Below are 20,450 nucleotides of genomic sequence, written 5' to 3'. Positions count from 1 at the left end.
GCAAAATGCCTGGAATAACTAAAATGACTATGGATTTTGATATATATGCATATACACACAGATAATCCAATTTTAGAGTTCACCTTTTCATGTGGTGTCACTGGGGTGAATTAGTGTTTCTAATGAAATGACCACAGTATAGCATTCAAATCTAATCCAGGAAGGGATGTAGATGAAAGCAACAAGGTATCTGAGGTACAGAGGGTACACAGTGATCTCAGCTGTCATTTAATGCTTTAAAAGGTCACAGCTGCCCTAAGACTGACAGGAAAATGGCCATGGCTATTTTATAGTAACTCTTTACAAATCTTATTTCAGCCTTAACTGTTTAAGAAACGCTGATAGAGGAAAATAAACAGTATAAGCCAACTAACAAACAGAACCAACTTTGATTGGTCCCTGGTTCGGCAAAAAGAGATGTGGTTAAAATATAAACTAATGAAAGGTAAAACAAAAATAGCAAGGTGTATGGAGCACTTACACATTAACTGATTTTTATGATTCTGTAAGAATTCTTATTGTTGCCCTTATTATTGCATACGGTTACTTTGTACTCACCACCTATTATCTTGAGTGTCAAATACAACTGCATATACAATTTAATCTGAAGTATCAGGAGGTGATTTCAAATGCTTTTTTTCGATATATACTGTACACTATTGTGCACTTATTAGATTTTACCGGAAATGTACTGATTTAATTTTCATGTCATATATATATAGTAAAATATGCATATTTGAGTGAATAACCAAATAAAAATTAAAACAGAATACTAAAGCTATTCTTAAAAAAATGTATTAATTATCCACCAAATGGCTCTGTTAAGAAGGTATAGTCATGGCCAAAATTAATCGGCACCCCTGAAATTTTCCCAGAAAATGCACCAATGCACGAAAAGTTCGGTGACTAACTGCGTTGTAACACAGGCTGTGATTGGTACATGGAAGGGAGACGACAAATCACAGCTTCCCGCTTTCAAATCGGGCCCATGATTGGTGCTTTGACTGAAGCCCAGATCCCTCCCCTTGTCTCTCTGTCGTGGCCATTTCGATTTAAGCTTTCTCGCCGAGCGTTTTACTTTACACTGTACCGTGTGTGATTTTTTTGTGGTTTCTTTGTGTTGAACTTCGGTTCAATTTTCACCCCCTGCAATGGCTCCCAAACGTGCTCCTTCTTCCAAGGCTGGTGCTGAGCCTAAACGCCAACGAAGAATGATGACGATCGCTGAGAAGGTGAAACTTCTGGATATGTTGAAGGAAGGGAGAACATTCGCGGCTGTGGCTGCAGACTGGCTAAGGATCTGCAAGAGCGGTCACAGGAATGGGACGACGATATGGTTCGATTGGTCCAATTTTGCAACAAGTTCGACGACGTCATGACCGCCTACAAGCTGCTCTTCGACCGAAAAAGGAGGAGCGGCAGCAACTGCTGATCACAATGTTTTTGCAGCCTCGCAAAAAAGAGCCAGTTCCAAATACTACTACAGATACACCGTGGAAGAGGTGCCCCAGGAAATGGCACTGCCGTCTGAAGAGACGAAGAGACGTAAAATACAGCCATCGGCTGCTCAGTAAAAGTCATCATCACCTTCACTGTCATCATTTTTACTGCACAGCATATTCATCACCATCATCATGTCATATATAGGTACGTGTACTTCGCTATACAGTAACTGTAAAATTATCTACCAATTTCATATTGCTTAACAGTTGTCCCTGTTATTAATAGAGTAAAGGGTGGGTTGTAAACAGTACAGGGAGGGTTTAAAAAGTCCAAATACACGTTAAAAAATTAAATAAATATGGTGTCCCTACTTCACGGAAATTCAGTTATTGCGGCCGGCCTTGGAACCTATCTCCTGGGATAAACGAGGGATTACTGTATTTCCTTTATGTGCATTGGAACAACACAAAAAAACAGAGAAATAAAGGCAAATCTGACATCATGTCACACAGAACTCCAAAAATGGGCTGGACAAAATTATTTGGCACCTTTTCAAAATTGTGGGTAAATCATTTTATTTCAAGCATATGATGCTCGTCTGAACTCACATGTGGCAAGAAACAGATGCTGGCAATATAGCAATCATAGCTGAAGCCAGTTAAAATGGAGAAAAGTTGACTCAACCTTTCTGTTGTGTGTCTGAGTGTGCCACACTAAGCATGGAGAACAGAAAGAAGAGCAGAGAATTGTCGGAGGACTTGAGAACAAAAATGTGGAAAAATATCAACAATCTCAAGGCTACAAGTCCATCTCCAGAGATCTTCATGTTCCTTTGTCCACTGTGCACAACATAATCAAGAAGTTCACAACACATGGCACTGTAGCTAATCTCCCTGGACGTGGACGGAAGAGAAAAATTGATAAAAGACTGCAAGGAAGGATAGTCCGAATGGTGGATAAACAGCCCCAATCAACTTCAAAACATATTCAAGCTGTTCTGCAGACTCAGGGTGTAACAGTGTCAGCTCAAACTATCTCGCGACATCTGAACGAAATGAAACGCTATGGCAGGAGAGCCAGGAGGACCCCACTGCTGACGCAGAAACATAAAGAAGCCAGACTGGAGTTTGCCAAAATGTACTTGAGGAAGCCAAAATCCTTCTGGGCGAACGTCTTGTGGACAGATGAGAACAAGGTAGAGCTTTTTGGTAAAGCTCATCATTCTACTGTTTACAGAAAACGGAATAAGGCCTACGAAGAAAAGAACACAGTAGCTACAGTCAAACATGGAGGTTCTAAGATGTTTTGGGGATGTTTTGCTGCCTCTGGCACTGGATGCCTTGACTGTGTGCAAGACATCATGAATTCTGAAGACTACCAAAAGATATTGGGGCGCAATGTACAGCCCAGTGTCAGAAAGCTGGGTCTGCGTCAGAGGTCATGGGTGTTCCAGCAGGACAATGACCCCAAGCATACCTCTAAAAGCACCGAGAAATGGTTGAAGACAAAGTGCTGGAGAGCTCTGAAGTGGCCAGCAATGAGTCCGGATCTAAATCCGATTGAACAATCATGGAGAGATCTCAAAGTTGCTGTTCGGAGAAGGCGCCCTAACCCTAACCTTGAGCAGTTTGCAAAAGAAGAGTGGTCGGAAATTCTAGTTGAGAGGTGTAACAAGCTTGTTGATGGTTATAGGAAGTGCTTGATATCAGTTATTTTTTCCAAAGGGCGTGCAACCAAATATTAAGTTTAGGGTGCCAATAATTTTGTCCAGCCCGGTTTTTGAGTTTTGTGTGAAATGATGTCAGATTTGGCTTTTTTTCTGTTTTTTTGTGTTGTTCCAATGCATATAAATGAAATAAACATGTGTATACAAAAACATTTGTAATTGCAACAATTTTCTGGGAGAAATGGTGCATTTTCTGGGAATATTCCAGGGGTGCCAATAATTTCGGCTAAGAACTGCGTCTTGAAAAGTGAAGCAGTAAATACTAGAACTATGCCAAATAAAATATGCTGTTGCTGTGTAATGTACAGTACAGTGAATGGTTTCCATTTTCTTTGAGACATTTTATTCCTAGTTTTAAATGTTCTGTTGAATAGAAAATTTAAGTCTAGGTTAACTTTTGTTATTTCTTGGTATTTTATTATCAGAGCAGGTGGGAGTATACCAGCTTACGTGATTAACTTCTTAGTTTAAGTATCTTGTGTCAGATTGAACTCCTAACTGTAAGATCAGACTTCTCAGACCTCACAATTTTTTCTCTAAAACAAAAGTTAAACAATGATTAGACATATAAATGACAAAGCATCCTCTCCAGAAGCAGATGAAGTCCCTTAATTTCTACCTGTGAGATCATTATTAAGTAGCAGCTTTAAATCAAAACATTTTGTAAAAAAATGTTAGCAAGAAGTAAATTCAGCAAAACCTATTCTTTTATGTGTTAATAATATGCCAATATCTTACAAATGTTGTTAATAGAAAAAAAGACATTGCTATTTTTTTGTTTAGACAGTATACACAGAAACCCAAGAAATGCAGATTTTCAAGAAAATTTTTTAGAATACAGGGCGAGTCAAGAAATGCTTAATTAATCTTTGGGTCTACTTGAAAAGGTGGGAGTTTAAAAATGACATGCACATCTACAGATAGTTTGTTAATATTTCGATTTTAATAATTTTTCCAATTTGTCAGTCTAGCCATTAAATACATCATTTATGTGAATATCTTTACTTGCAGATACCTACCCGCTGTGCCCACTGGTATTTCTGGAAAGTAATACTGATACAATCCTTTTGTATTAAAAAATGATTTCAGTTAACAACTTTAACAATGGCACCATATTAACAAAACCAAAATTTTCCAGGAGCTGCAGCAGAAAACAACACCAGATGTAACTACAAAGAGAAAAACAAACTCACTCAAGGTCAGTGGCGCTGTCAATTTTCATGAAGTCCTGCTTGGCTCTGACCAAAATCTCGGGCTCATACCTGAGGCGGATAAGGCAACAGGAAGCGAGGCAAAGCATCAGAAAGAAGAGATAAAGACAGAAGGCAGAAACAAAAGAAGAGAAGTTACAAAACCATCATAACAAAGGACCCAAAAAACAGGGAACATGGAAGGAGAAAAAAATAAGAGTAGAAATATTAAATCATGTGAATTACAACTCACAAAGAAGCAAAGCAAAAATACCCCATTGTCTCTTCAGAAAAAACAGGCACAAGTCAGGGTTAGATTTTAGGCAACACTTCCTTCCCCTAAATTGTTCTGTTAAAATATTTAAGAAAATAAATACAACAGTTGTAGGTCCTCAAATTGTGAATCCCACTGATGGTCACATACAAATTACCAGCAATTAAGTTAATCAATATTTGACCCACTGAAATTCTAACTGCAACTATTCAGTTATGAGTAATAGCCAGTCTGGAAATACTGGTCACTACACACAATGCAGTGTGAAAACCAATTTAGAAACAAAAAATCCACCAGTGCCATTAGCAATGTATTGGCTAGCAACAGAAAACCGCCAAGTAATTCAAAACCATCATAAATCATTTCCGTGCTTGAACAAATCCCAACCAGCTGTCTCGCGATTCACGACTTATTGAAGTGGAAAATGGAGGAAGTGGATAATCCTAGCTTAGCATCATGACATCATCATATATGTATAAGCATACACAAGTATTCACCCTGCTGGAGTTTTTCAGTTTGTTGTTACAGCAAGAACCCAAATTTAAATGAATTTCTAAAAGCCTAGAAAAACCTCCTAGTGTGGGGAATACCTTCTTTTTCGCAGTTTGTAAGAAGATATAAAATATTTTTTTTCTATCCATGAGAATTTTCCAGCACATGTCCAGGTGGGATTTTTTGGGGTTTCAGGCACTCAAGCTCACCCTAAATTAATAGCTGATGCATTCAAAGATTTTAGAAGGCTACACTACACACCTGTTCCTTGGCAATATGTTGTATATGCATTTGGGTGCAATGCTGCACAATTTTCCACCAGCGCGAACAACAGGACTCATTTGAATCTTTGCAAAGTAGAATTTGAAGGGCAGTATTCCTTTATGTGTGCCCTTTTCTCTACTGGATTATGTCATGTTCTGCTCATGTCCGATGGAGATACACTTCCAGCCTTTAAAAAAAAAATTCTAAACCCTCTGATTCAAATTTACACAAACCTATTCCGACAGTGTTCAGGCAGAAACCAACACAAAAATTACACTAGTCCTTCACATGTTGTATATACAAGCTTACAGAAAGTATTCACAGCGCATCACTTTTTCCACATTTTGTTGTGTTATAGCCTTATTCCAAAATTGATTAAATTCATTTTTTTCCTCAGAATTCTACACACAACACCCCATAATGACAACGAGAAAAAAATTTACTTGAGGTTTTTGCAAATTTATTAAAAATAAAAAAGTGAGAAATCACATGTACAAGTATTCACAGCCTTTGCTCAATACTTAGTCGATGCACCTTTGGCAGCAATTACAGCCTCAAGTCTTTTTGAATATGATGCCACAAGCTTGGCACACCTATCCTTGGCCAGTTTCGCCCATTTCTCTTTGCAGCACCTCTCAAGCTCCATCAGGTTGGATGGGAAGCGTCGGTGCACAGCCATTTTAAGATCTCTCCAGAGATGTTCAATCAGATTCAAGTCTGGGCTCTGGCTGGGCCACTCAAGGACATTCACAGAGTTGTCCTGAAGCCACTCTTTTGATATCTTGGCTATGTTCTTAGGGTCGTTGTCCTGCTGAAAGATGAACGAGCAGGTTTTCATCCAGGATGTCTCTGTGCATTGCTGCAGTCATCTTTCCCATTATCCTGACTAGTCTCCCAGTTCCTGCCACTGAAAAACATCCCCACAGCATGATGCTGCCACCACCATGCTTCACTGTAAGGATGGTATTGGCCTGGTGATTAGCGGTGCCTGGTTTCCTCCAAACGTGACGCCTGGCATTCACACCAAAGAGTTCAATCTTTGTCTCATCAGACCAGAGAATTTTGTTTCTCATGGTCTGAGAGTCCTTCAGGTGCCTTTTGGCAAACTCCAGGCAGGCTGCCATGTGCCTTTTACTAAGGAGTGGGTTCTGTCTGGCCACTCTACCATACAGGCCTGATTGGTGGATTGCTGCAGAGATGGTTGTCCATCTGGAAGGTTCTCCCCTCTCCACAGAGGACCTCTGGAGCTCTGACAGAGTGACCATCGGGTTCTTGGTCACCTCCCTGCCTAAGGCCCTTCTCCCCCGATCGCTCAGTTTAGATGGCCGGCCAGCTCTAAGAAGGAGTCCTGGTGGTTTCGAACTTCTTCCACTTACGGATGATGGAGGCCACTGTGCTCATTGGGACCTTCAAAGCAGCAGAGATTTTTCTGTAACCTTCCCCAGATTTGTGCCTCGAGACAATCCTGTCTCAGAGGTCTCCAGACAATTCCTTTGACTTCATGCTTGGTTTGTGCTCTGACATGAACTGTCAACTGTGGGACCTTATATAGATGGGTGTGTGCCTTTCCAAATCATGTCCAATCAACTGAATTTACCACAGGTGGACTCCAATTAAGCTGCAGAAACATCTCAAGGATGATCAGGGGAAACAGGATGCACCTGAGCTCAATTTTAAGCTTCATGGCAAAGGCTGTGAATACTTATGTACATGTGCTTTCTCTGTTTTTTTATTTTTAATAAATTTGCAAAAACCTCAAGTAAACTTTTTTCACGTTGTCATTATGGGATGTTGTGTGTAGAATTCTGAGGAAAAAATGAATTTAATCCATTTTGGAATAAGGCTGTAACATAACAAAATGTGGAAAAAGTGATGCGCTGTGAATACTTTCTGGATGCACTGTATTTACGGACTCACAGGAAAAAAACAAGAGTGTTTTCCTTCAATCTCTAAAAAGAAAAATAGTGTACTTTTTTTTGTTTTTAAAATAAAAAAAAAATCTGACAACTGCAATAGAATTAGAAATTTGTTCATCTGATCCTGGGCCTCATTTGGGGTGAGACCCATAGTTTTCATATTTTATGACAACTACTCCAACCGTCTTCAGACTAACCCTGAGCCTCATCTCCTCCACCTTCATATTTTTATGCATCTCTTCACCCAATCATCTTCTTCCTAAGTCTGCTCAGCACAACAGTTATCATTTTCACACCAGTCTTTCTTTTGATTCAGCATTTGTTTTCATCTCACTCTGCGGCACGCCACACATCCACCCAATCGTTCTCATCTCTGTTCCTTTACAGCTTTGCTTGATATTCCCATCTTCATTAACCAAGTGCGATTTCCAAAGAGCATTGCACTCTTCACATAGCTTTCATAAACTTTCCATTTCAATGCAAAGGAAACTTCTTTACAAATCAGAATGGAGGGCATCTCCCAGAATTTTTTCCACACACCTCGCACCCTTGGTACCACTGATGTGCCCATACCTCCATCTGCACTCAACATGTCACCCAAGTAGCAAAATTTTCCCCGATTTATCAAAATTCTGCTGATATTTAATTACAGTTACATCATACACAATCTGCATCTCAATCTATGCCTCCTACAAACAAAAGGTTGTACTCACTGCCTGCAGAGTGCTCTTCACACCACTACATTTATGCACCCACTTCTGATAAACCGTGCATTGAACAGAGTTTCTCCTAATCCCTCCACCACACATGTATCAAACTCTGTACCTCCAACCTCACCTTGGTCTTTACTGCATTTACCTTGATGTATTTATCTTCCATACTAGGATAGATAGATAGATAGATAGATAGATAGATAGATAGATAGATAGATAGATAGATAGATAGATAGATAGATAGATAGATAGATAGATAGATAGATAGATAGATAGATAGATAGATAGATAGATAGATAGATAGATAGATAGATAGATAGATAGATATAGATAATTTATTCCCATGAGGAAATTTGGCTTTTTACAGAATCTATTTAAATACAAACTGGATTCTAAAAAAGTTGGGACACTAAACAAATTGTGAATAAAAACTGAATGCAATGATGTGGAGATGGCAAATGTCAATATTTTATTTGTAATACAACGTAGATGACAGATCAAACGTTTAATCCGAGTAAATGCATCATTTTAAAGGAAAAATATGTTGATTCAAAATTTCACGGTGTCAACAAATCCCAAAAAAGTTGGGACAAGTAGCAATAAGAGGCTGGAAAAAGTAAATTTGAGCATAACGAAGAGCTGGAAGACCAATAAACACTAATTAGGTCAATTGGCAACATGATTGGGAATAAAAAGAGCTTCTCAGAGTGGCAGTGTCTCTCAGAAGCCAAGATGGGTAGAGGATCACCAATTCCCACAATGTTGCGCAGAAAGATAGTGGAGCAATATCAGAAAGGTGTTACCCAGCGAAAAATTGCAAAGACTTTGCATCTATCATCATCAACTGTGCATAACATCATCCGAAGATTCAGAGAATCTGGAACAATCTCTGTGCGTAAGGGTCAAGGTCGTAAAACCATACTGGATGCCCGTGATCTCCGGGCCCTTAAACGACACTGCACCACAAACAGGAATGCTACTGTAAAGGAAATCACAGAATGGGCTCAGGAATACTTCCAGAAACCATTGTCAGTGAACACAATCCACCGTGCCATCCGCCGTTGCCAGCTGAAACTCTACAGTGCAAAGAAGAAGCCATTTCTAAGCAAGATCCACAAGCTCAGGCGTTGTCACTGGGCCAGGGATCATTTAAAATGGAGTGTGGCAAAATGGAAGACTGTTCTGTGGTCAGATGAGTCACGATTCGAAGTTCTTTTTGGAAATCTGGGACGCCATGTCATCCGGACCAAAGAGGACAAAGACAACCCAAGTTGTTATCAACGCTCAGTTCAGAAGCCTACATCTCTGATGGTATGGGGTTGCATGAGTGCGTGTGGCATGGGCAGCTTGCATGTCTGGAAAGGCACCATCAATGCAGAAAAATATATTCAGGTTCTAGAACAACATATGCTCCCATCCAGACGTCATCTCTTTCAGGGAAGACCCTGCATTTTCAACAAGATAATGCCAGACCACATTCTGCATCAATCACAACATCATGGCTGCGTAGGAGAAGGATCCAGGTACTGAAATGGCCAGTCTGCAGTCCAGATCTTTCACCTATAGAGAACATTTGGCACATCATAAAGAGGAAGGTGCGACAAAGAAGGCCCAAGACGATTGAACAGTTAGAGGCCTGTATTAGACAACTTGAGAAACTGGTCTCCTCGGTCCCCAGACGTCTGTTGAGTGTTGTAAGAAGAAGGGGAGATGCCACACAGTGGTGAAAATGGCCTTGTCCCAACTTTTTTGGGATTTGTTGACACCATGAAATTCTGAATCAACATATTTTTCCCTTAAAATGATACATTTTCTCAGTTTAAACTTTTGTTCCGTGATTTATGTTCTGTTCTGAATAAAATATTAGAAGTTGGCACCTCCACATCATTGCATTCAGTTTTTATTCATGATTTGTATAGTGTCTCAACTTTTTTGGAATCCGGTTTGTAAATAAATACATAAATAGGTAGATAAGCCTGTAAATAAATATATACACACACACACACACACACACTTTGGTCTGAAAAACACTTTAACGATAAAAAAAGAACTTGGCTGTCACAGTCCCAGTGTGGCATTATGCAGACATATTGCTGTTGGTATAAAGGAGTCCCAGTAGCATTTTTTGACACACTTCTGCTGAAAGTCCTCAGTGTTAGTGTGTCAGACAAAAGATGTGCAGCTTTGTTCATAACTGAAGTTTTGTTTTAATCCTCTCCTTCACTACGATCTCCAAGAGGTCCAGAGTGTGTACTATAACTGAGCTTTCCCTTTTAATTAGTTTGTTGATTCAGTGGGCCTGAGTTCAATAAAAATACTGTAGGTTTAAAGGTTTTAAATTGAAGTGTAAACTGAATACTCAGTTATTCAGATTACAGAAAAAAAATCACACATTTTATATTTTACTATGTTGACAATTTAAATTAAATACAGTATATGTAGATTTGTTTTGATAGTAATCAATTACAAATGGTCTAAATATCAAAGTAAAACTGACATTCTGCATTTTTAGAGGTTATTTAAAATAAAATAGAGAATTGCTAAGCTATTACAATTAAAAGCTAACCTCATAAGCATATAATTTACTTGTAAAATTCATTTAGTTAAAAAACAAATTTACAATAAGCACAACTAACTATAAAAGCATATAAGAACAGATACTGTAGGACATGTTTGAGCTACTGCTATATAAAGGAGATAATCACAGAACTTGTGATAGAATTATGCTGCATATCTGGAGATGGGTATAAAAATGGCAATGGCCTCTAAACGTTTAAAGTATCAAGTCCATCTCTGGATAAAATAAAAACAATTACTATTCTCTTAAATTCTGTAATTTTACAAACAAAAGAATAGCCCATAATCCAGTGAACATCTTACGGTAAGACTTCCAGAGCTCTAAGGTTGAGATAAGAAAACCTGCCCAAAGAAAAATATTATCTGCAGGACATCAGAGGTGCAAAGATCATGTGCAAGTCACACAAGAGATAGAATTTAGAAGCTGCAAGATGATATACAATAGATTTACACCATCTACAGCATATACATACGGACTGATTTAACAAAAAATATTTTTTTTTGTCCTGAAGGCAGAGCTTCACACTCTATACAAATAATTGACTATCATGAAGCATGGTGGTTACAGGATCTTGAATTCCCTCCAGGAGAAAAACCTCTCATCATGAAACGGGACAAAAAAATGACAGGATATAAACCCAGGATTTATATTACAATAGGACAACAACCAAAGCAAAAAACATCCCAATGATAATATATAGAAACTCTCCATGATTATACTTGTGAAATCTGAAGCAAATAAGCACATTAAAAGTTCTAATTTTCACACTGAAATAGCCAGCAGCTAACAAAGACAACTCAAAGATGTAATTGCTAGCAAACATATGTCTTAGTACAAATCTCTTTGTGCGAATCAAGGGACACATCTTTCAATACACTGTAAATATTGGTGACAACATTATGAAACATGCTTAAAATGATAATTAGTATGCTTCTCAAATTGGCCACTGAATTTGCTATTTGAAAATCTAAGATTACTAGGGGGCTTTGCTTGCCAACCCCCTGACCTGTGTTACACGCCAGCCACTTCACGTCTCTGCTGCTCACGTATGAGAATTTCACTTTCACCAAACAACAAATCTTAATTCTCACGGATACACCTTTTGATTGGGAAGAAACACTACTTTTCCCTGATGGCAACACGAATTAGGCGGTCTACAAGTCTCCAACTTAAAGTTTAAATCCGAACAATATATTCTCTCTCTTTTCGATGTTCTGTTATTTCACAGAGTAATAATTTCCATTTGTTTGCGCTAATGCGACCTTTACTATCATTTTTTTGAGACTGTCAAATTTTAGTACTTTCATTATCTCTAACCTGTTCTGCATGTGTATCGCGCCAACTTTTTGGAACCTCTTTATGACGTTCTAGTTTGTCATCTACTCTTTGTCTTATTTCCGGCCCTGGGCATGGTTAAATCTCTTGGCACAAAGTCTTGTCTCTCGGGACTTGAAAGTATCTCTCTGAAAAAGTCACGTCTTGTCCCATGATTTTTTTTATATAATAGAGAGAAAGCCATTTGCAACTAAGATGCAACAGCTGACCTTAGTTATACTTTCAATAAAATTATACTTCAATGGGGGCAAAGTCTTTCATAAATAGTCTACACTCTTAGCTAATGGGGCCTGATGCAAATAAAGTATTAGTCAATCAGGTTTATTTACAATCCACCCATCCATGTTAACTTGTTGCGAGATCTTATGTCAACAGAAGTGTGCAGTACACAAGACAATATGATACAACATGATGCTGTGAGGTTGATTAATGTTTTCCACTTCACTGGCACTGACATTTCTACTAAATCTTAGTCACGAGACTAAAATGATATACTCCTGCCACAAGACTGGAAAAGGATATCCAAGTAATAAGTACTTAAATAAAGTATGCATACAATTGCTAAATATTTTCTAATTAAACTCAAAGTATACAAATGCATTTTTCTACTAGTATAACCCATTTTGCCTGAAATCTTTTAAAACTTACATTATAATGGCCATTATCTGTTAAACAAAACACCTTCACACTGTGCAGAAATATTATAAATATACTTCTTTTCACATGGCCATAATGACTTCATGTACACAAAATTACAACACTGTCAAAATCCAAAAATTATATAAAGTTAATTGAGATTTATATTTAACAAACCCTGTAATTGTGCTTGATGTGAAGTTATTGAAAGATGAAAAAAAAAAAAATATCCAAATGATTTTCAAAGTTGTTATTTCAAGTTCACTGGAAAAAAAAAACACATCGTTCTACTAACTAGTGGAGACAAAGTGACATTTTTCTATGAAATTTTGCTTGTGGCAAAAACTTCAGTTTAGCTACATGTTAATGGCTAAGTAGCAAACAGCACGCAGCTGCATTTGACAGAAAGTAACTCAAGAGTTTCCCCTTTCGACTGACATTTGATGAGAAATGGACTCTTGGTTTGAGAGCCTATCCAATATCCAGAATTTGTAGAAATATATATAACTTTGCAACAAGCAAGAATCTTGCACAACTGTTTGTGAGAATATACAACCTATTCAGACACCTCACTCATCGGGTCTCTTATGTTTGGTGCACTTACAATAATGTCAGCATACAGTAAGTGAGTGTGTTGTGACATTTTACAGATCTGCCCTCTCAAACATACTGCTTTATTTACAAGTGAAAATGGTAAGCCATCAGGAAATGTACTAGGTTGTGACACATGAAATTGTAAGGCCAACTTCCACCTTTTGTTAATATATGCCCTGGACCCACAAATGTTTTAGTTAATCCTAGGATTAGACTCGCTATAAAGAGGTTTGTACAGCATTTAATTTTTATCACATTAATCCAACCTTTTTCTGCATTATTTTTACTCATTACAAGGGTGCAGTGAGCCTTACTCAGTAGCATCAGGTGCAGGCCAGACCTGAATGAACTCCAGATGTCAGTCCATCCTTGGACAAAATCGCACACAAACCAGCCACATTTGAGTTACTGATCCATCAGTCAAAACACTTATAATCAAGGATAAACCTTAATAGATGGAGAGGTGTTGTTTTCCTGGAATTCAGCACCATTTTTCCTCCAAACATACCTTTGCACTTATTGGTGAAAAGTATTTTGATTTCATCAGTCCACAGGACATGTTTCCAAAACACATTAGGCTTGTTTAGATGTTCATTTGCAAACTTTATGCACTGAATTTTGTGCCTAGGAAAAGTTTTCTTCTGCTGACTTGACCATGAAGGTCATAGTTGTTCAGGTGTCGCTGCACTGTAGAAAAGTGCACCACCACTACAGAGTCTGCTAAATCTTCATGAAGGTCTTTTGCAGTCAAACAGGGGTTTTTATTTACCTTTCTAGCAATCCAACAAGCAGTTCTTTCACAAAGTTTTCTTGGTCTTCTAGACCTCAAGTTGACCTCCACCATTCATGTTAACTGCCTTTTCTTAATAATATTACTAATGGAGGAAACAGCTATCTGAAAATGCTTTGCTCTCTTCTTGTAGCCTTATCCTGCATTTTGAGCATCAGTTATTTTATTTTTGAGAGTTCTAGGCAGCTGCTTAGTGGAGCCCATGGCTGCTGACTGTAGGGACAAGGTTTGACGAGTCAGAATATTTCCACAGCTTTGCAATTTGCATCACCTGACGTTTTCTAACGATGACGGTGAACAAACCATAGCCCTAACAAGCTAAATAAAGTCTGAGACCTTAGGAAAAGTTGTCCGAGAACTCAAATATTCACATTTTTGCATGGTGATCCATTTCATTTTTTCACTGTACAATTGTACAAAACAAAAACAAGACATTTTTCTTGCATAAAATGCTCAAAAGAAATGTGTCATCTTATACTCACTTAGCTTTTCACAGTAACAGACATTTTAAGCAAAGGCGCCAAAACATTTACTACTGTAGGTCTTCATTTAACATACAATCATCCCCTCTAAGCCGGCCAACAATCTCTACTCCTTAGGTCTAAATACGCTTATATGCATTTAGACACTTGACTTCTAACCACACTAGAACGGCCCCAGAACTTTATGGTGGGTAAACACACACATTCTACCCTGTTTTTGAGTATGGGTGCACCAAAGTGTGGCATGCCGAGGACCCTCCTGTATTCAGTCTTTACCCACAACTGTGTTCCTGTTTCATTAATCCAACTTGATCTACCCCCTTTTTAATAAGATCTTTAGTAAAAACAAAAAATTCTTAGTCTGCTTTCTCCCCCTATCCAAAAACTCTGGGTTAAAGCTGACTTGTCCTAGCAAATCAGAATATCTGTCTATTCCCTGTCATTACATCACCCTGTAGCTTACAGATTGACCTTCTCCTGGTCTGACCTGAACTCTCCCATCTCCAACAACCACTCCACTTGTGCACCCGAGGAACAAACTGGTAAGTAACAAAGGTATGTTTTTTTTTTTCTTTTATAAGAAGGATGGTGCATGTAAATAAAAACAGATCAAAGTACTTTTAAATTACTACATTGGGTGGTGTTTCTTCACAGGCAGTGGGCAAAATTTCAAACAATAACAATGAGAAGGCTTATGGAGAAGAGGTTCAGCAGCTAGCAGCATAAATAATAATCTAATTCAAAACATCTGAAAGACTAAGGAATTGATTTTGGACTTTAGGAAGTCTACAAAATGCCCCAATCCCCCTGTGCATCAACAAAACTGAAGTTGAATAGGTGTCTATCTTTAAGTTCTCTGGCACTTAAAGCGCAGAGGATCTAATTGGGACAACTTATAACTCCTCGTTGGTAAGGAAGGCTCCATAACACTTTCATTTCTTAAGGATGAAAAAGGCTCATTTGCCCTCTAAATTGTTTGTGACTTTTTACATCATCCTGAACAGTTAAGTAACCATGTGGTCTGGCAACTGCACAGTCACTGACGAAAAGCCCTGTTGAGAATTGTTAAAACCGTAGAAGATCTCCGTGTCTGAGGTAGTAGCAATAATTATTTCCACTTTTGAAATAAACATTTTGGTCATATCTGACCTAGGTACATCTGAATGTGCATAAAATCAAATAAAGTGCTGACTGTGTTTTAAAGAAAATTTTGCATGTTTTCATCAAATGTACACAATTAATTATCCATCCATCCATTATCCAACCTGCTATATCCTAACTACAGGGTCACCGGGACAATTAATTATATAATCATTTAATATGTAGTCGATGCCATGACCAGTCGTCGGGGCTGAGTTGTGCTACAAAGTACCGGCACTCAACTTTCACCAAAAAACTATCACAGACTACTACCACCACCTCTAGACACACAACGCTCTGCACTGTTGGTCGAATGTTGGCTTGCTAGCGGAGTGTTGGATTCTCTGTCTGTACCACCGTAGAAATTTATGTATGAAATTCTGAAGGCTTGCAATATGCATTTTTATCAGTTTTTCTCTGCATTTCTGGCAGGACCACGGTGTACACAACTTGGAGGTTGATTCTGGGCCGCATGGGCAACAATTTGAATGGAGAGCTCCAGACTCAGAAATAGCTTATTTTCCAGGAACGTGAAATTATTAAATTCTCAATAAAATCTTCGTGCTCTGGATCTCTGAACTTTTTATTGACCCCTAATCTCCCCCACCCCCAAACAGCCACCCCCTCCATTTGCACATTTGTAGCTTTCTCTTGTATATTTTATGCTATTAGTTTTAATTGTACTGTGCTGTCTTAATGGTTTTCTTTTAGCACAAATTATTTTTCATTCTACAGAAGTACAATTACAATAAAACTAAATTGAAAATCTTTTTCATTATTTTTTACCATAATTACACTTGTACATCAGTACAGACATTTAATTAGGGTTATAACAGGATGAAAAGAGCTTATGCTTTTAGATTTAAATTATAAACTCTTCTAAAAACTCTGTCATACATGCTTTTGGGTAGATTTAATATATAACATTGGCACGCAGCTGTGTTCACATGGAAGGTTACAGTTGTAGTTATTCAGTTTAATCATTTCCTTCTTTTCAATGGACTCCAGTTATAATTAAGCATTTTGTTACTTCAGCTACTAAATTATATTTTGTCAGTCTAGAAAACAGTGAGAACTATATAATAGCTGAACCAGGTGCACATAATAATGAGGAACAGCTACTTCAATGATATTTCTCTTTGCTGCATGTGATAATTTGCAAGCAACCACAAGAGATTTCAAACTAAACTAGACTTAAAAACTGATACTTCTTTAAATCTTGGTCACACTATTTGAATTCCTTTAAAAAGTACTAGCTGCTTGCTTTGCTCGCCTACAAACCCAGGGTGCGCTATGTGTTAGCCACTTTGCGTCTCTGCCTCTCACGTTGTTAAGGGGGTATCTGAACCCATGCTAAAGAGATGCGGTTGCTACTCCAACACCCCCTCTTAAAATGGTGGTACAGTGGGCGACAATCACTGTTCTTTTTTTACCTCCTCTATGCTCGATCAGCTGGCTTGCTGCTGCTGCTGTTTGTGCCGTGCTGCGTGGTCTGCTTGTCGCGCAGCACGTCAATCATTTAAAAGCCTGTGCAGCAGCCGCCCTTTTATCTCACTGCCTTGTGTCGCAGGACGTTTAAGTGTCTCCGAGAAAATCACGTCTCGACCCAAGATTTTTTTTTTTTTATAGAGAGAAATTAATTATTTGTTTTTACGGGTTGATACAATAAAGATACAAAAAGGTAAATAACATTGTCTTTAATTGATATAGGAACGTGCAATTAATAATAGGTGTTTTTTGAAACAGACAATAAAATTAAAATGCAGTTTCACAAACTCAATGTCTGTGGCCATTAATCAAGCATAAAAAAGGAATAATATAATTTACACATTTTTAAAATTTTCCAAACTTTATATTCCAATATATGGAAACAGGTTGCTCTAGCCTTTCCAAGCTTCACAGAGACAAGATATAAGCAAATTCTGAACAGCATGCCAAGGTATTGCAGAATATACTCACACTACTGTGCCAATTTAGAATCACCAGTTAGCCAAGCACGAGTGACTTAGTCATATGGGAGGAAAAAGGGCTCCCAAGAGAATGTTATAAGAAGTGGAGAAAATCTGTAACATTCACACAAACAAGGTCTGGGTCAGGATTTAAATTTGAACTTTGGAGCTGTAAGGTACCTGCTCAAAAATATAAAATGATAAGAATATGGAGTTGAACTCCTGACATTTATACATATCAGTGTTCCGTAATTTCTGTCTTTGGCTGCTAACTGTGCCTGCTGGTTTTCTTTCCATTCAATTATTACATTAGAAATCAGCTAATGGCATTACTATCGTTTAATTATACAAATTCTCTTTCTCAATGTCCACATAATCAAAACTTTGAAGTAGTGTGGGTTTTATTTTTCTATGTACTTTTCTATGTACTTTTATAGTCACTGGATCATTAACTTCTACATGTTTTTCAATACAGTTTATGTGTGTAATACTATTACTAAATTATGCTTACCAACAAGCTGCCAATTAAAACTGAGGTGCAAATAACAGATAGCCAACTGCAGAGCAGGTTAGTCTAATCCATGTCTGCCAATGATATAATAATTAATAAAGCTGTTGTCTATATTTAGGAAAAGCAAATTAGTTGAAAAATTAATGAACTTCAGTGAATTCATGACTATTTCCAATAGAATCAACTACATTTTTTGCGAAGGGGACAATGGTAGGAACTGCATGTTTATCCTTCACTCTGGTTAGGTGCCAAAACTGCTACAACAAGTAATGCGAGTACACCATGCCATGCTGTTTGTAAAATTTATAATAATGTATTTTAGCTATAAACTTGATATAACGATGAGCCTAAACTGAGTGAATAGAACTACGGTATACAAAAAAATGGACTTGACTCTGGAATGACGGCACCAGATAAAATAACAATTTCCACTGAAAGAAAAAAATGGCTGAGCCAATTGCCACCGTGAGTGAGGAGAACCGAAAGTAAGAACAACGGCTAACCAGGACATAACAAATGTGCTGCATGTGCCATTTAAAAATGGGCTGCAGAAAGGGCGATCAAGTAGCACGTTGAAAAAATGTTTTCCAGCTATAAGTGCCTGATGCTTTTGAAAGGTCACAGGGCAGCAGCAGATACTGTCAAACTCCAAGACACAGCTGGCACCATTAGCACAAAGTCAGAGGCTTTATCACGGCCTTTTAAATGCAAATGTAATGTACTGTTCATAGAAACCTTCAAATAACTAAGCACATGAAAAGCCCTAGAATCACCATTAAAACTTTTGCCGATCATGTTTACTATATACATTTGTAAAATAAAGAATATGTGTATTTTGGTGCATAACTCTGCAACTGGTACATGGGTGTACACAGATACATGGCTTATATTTATAGAATTCATGAAAGCAGTGATATTGTAAGCTAAATTTCTTTCAAAGTTAAATTTGAGATCTTTTTTTATGTCTGTTGCCAGTCTAACTGATCTAAACAAACACAGACTCAACCCAAACAATTACATGGGAAGGAAGACACACCAGGCATTGTAAAAACAAAGAAAAGCAGTGAGGGAGGCAGTGAGAAGATGAAACAGACTGTACACACCTTATAATGAAATCCCCCAAAGTCCCAGCCACCTCTGAATGGAGTGCAAAGGAAAATTGTAGTGCGGGATGGGTGCTGTTTCACCACTGCCAACATTTCACTCCCATCTGATGTGCATCATTTTATCTGACCCCTTCTTTCTTTGACCACAAAACCCATTTTAGTACCATAAAACGGTGTATTTACCTTAAAGGTTCATTATTATTTCACTAGGGAGTGGGGAAGGGGCGACGATCATTCTTTCAGTCGCCTGCCAAGAGAGTAACAGACCGAGTTCAGCCTTTAAGCTTGGCCTTGCAAACAGCTGCTAAATAGTTGCCCTCCTTACCGGACATCCTGGCTGATCTGTCGTTCCAAACGTTGACGCCGTTCTTCTAGCTGCTCAATAGGACTGGCTTCTGGAAACTCGTAGGGGGCGCTACGCACCTCACTCTCTGCCAATGAGCGCGTGAACAGCTCCTGTGTAAAGAGTTTCACAAGAACAGGTTAAGCATGGAAGATTCTTTAAAATGGCAGTATGGACATGCTAAAGAGATCATCAAGTGAATGGTGGCAAGGTATAGGCACCACAGTGAATGTTCCTAAACTGCTCAAACACAATGTTACATTTGCCCATTCACAAATACAATACTGAAAAATTGCCAGTGTTAAATTAACTTACAAACTGTAGATATGAAAAAGAACTTCCATATAGTCAATTTATGTACTCATTTAACACTTACACAAACCTATGCCATTAAACTACACCCCTTTAATCAAATGTATATGCAAAAATGTATAAAACAAAGACTGATGTATTTTAAATTTTGAAATGGCTATCAGAAGGTTTGAGAACATTTTTTTTATAATTTCATATATTATTGACCTTAAAAATCAATCCCCATAGTTGTATTTTTAATGGATACAGTATAAAAGACTAATAACTGTAACACTATTAAAGTAAAACAATTAACCATTTAAATTCATGTAGAAAATAATCACTTTTTTTTTTAAAGGAAAACATGTATGATTTATCCATAATTGGATTGTGGAACATTATGCTTAAAAAGGTATGTTGTCTGTCATTTCACTGAAGAGGCTATTTTGGGAAACTAACAATTCAAATAGCATAACTTATGCAAAGTATGGTTATACTTCCCCTGCACTCTTTCTTATAGTTAATGTTGGAGCAACTGGCCAACTTCCTCCTTTGAACAAGACAAGGTCCCAGTATGCTTCTGCCTAATGAATTCAAAATTTTGGTTTTATGAATTAAAGTTCATTATTTTTGGTGTAAATGCCTTCTTCGGCATCAAATCTTTGTGTAACATGAAG

General features: G+C 37.9%; 1 protein-coding gene across 4 annotated transcripts in view; it reads right to left on the bottom strand.

Annotated features, from left to right (window-relative positions):
* Positions 1-20,450, bottom strand: part of ampd2b (adenosine monophosphate deaminase 2b) — a 134,138-nt gene that overhangs the window by 26,702 nt on the left and 86,986 nt on the right. For all 4 annotated transcript variants that reach the window (XM_039748576.1, XM_039748572.1, XM_039748573.1 and 1 more), the window contains exons 3-4: positions 19,465-19,595; positions 4,363-4,431 (exon numbers count right to left, since the gene is read on the bottom strand). In XM_039748576.1, the coding sequence (XP_039604510.1) occupies positions 4,363-4,431; positions 19,465-19,595 (200 nt within the window). The remainder of the gene's footprint in view (positions 1-4,362; positions 4,432-19,464; positions 19,596-20,450) is intronic.

The sequence above is a fragment of the Polypterus senegalus genome, chromosome 3 (assembly GCF_016835505.1).
Source record: "Polypterus senegalus isolate Bchr_013 chromosome 3, ASM1683550v1, whole genome shotgun sequence".
Lineage (NCBI taxonomy): Eukaryota > Metazoa > Chordata > Cladistia > Polypteriformes > Polypteridae > Polypterus > Polypterus senegalus.
Note: the sequence above shows the minus strand (reverse complement) of the source record. Positions and strands in the feature narration are given on the sequence as shown.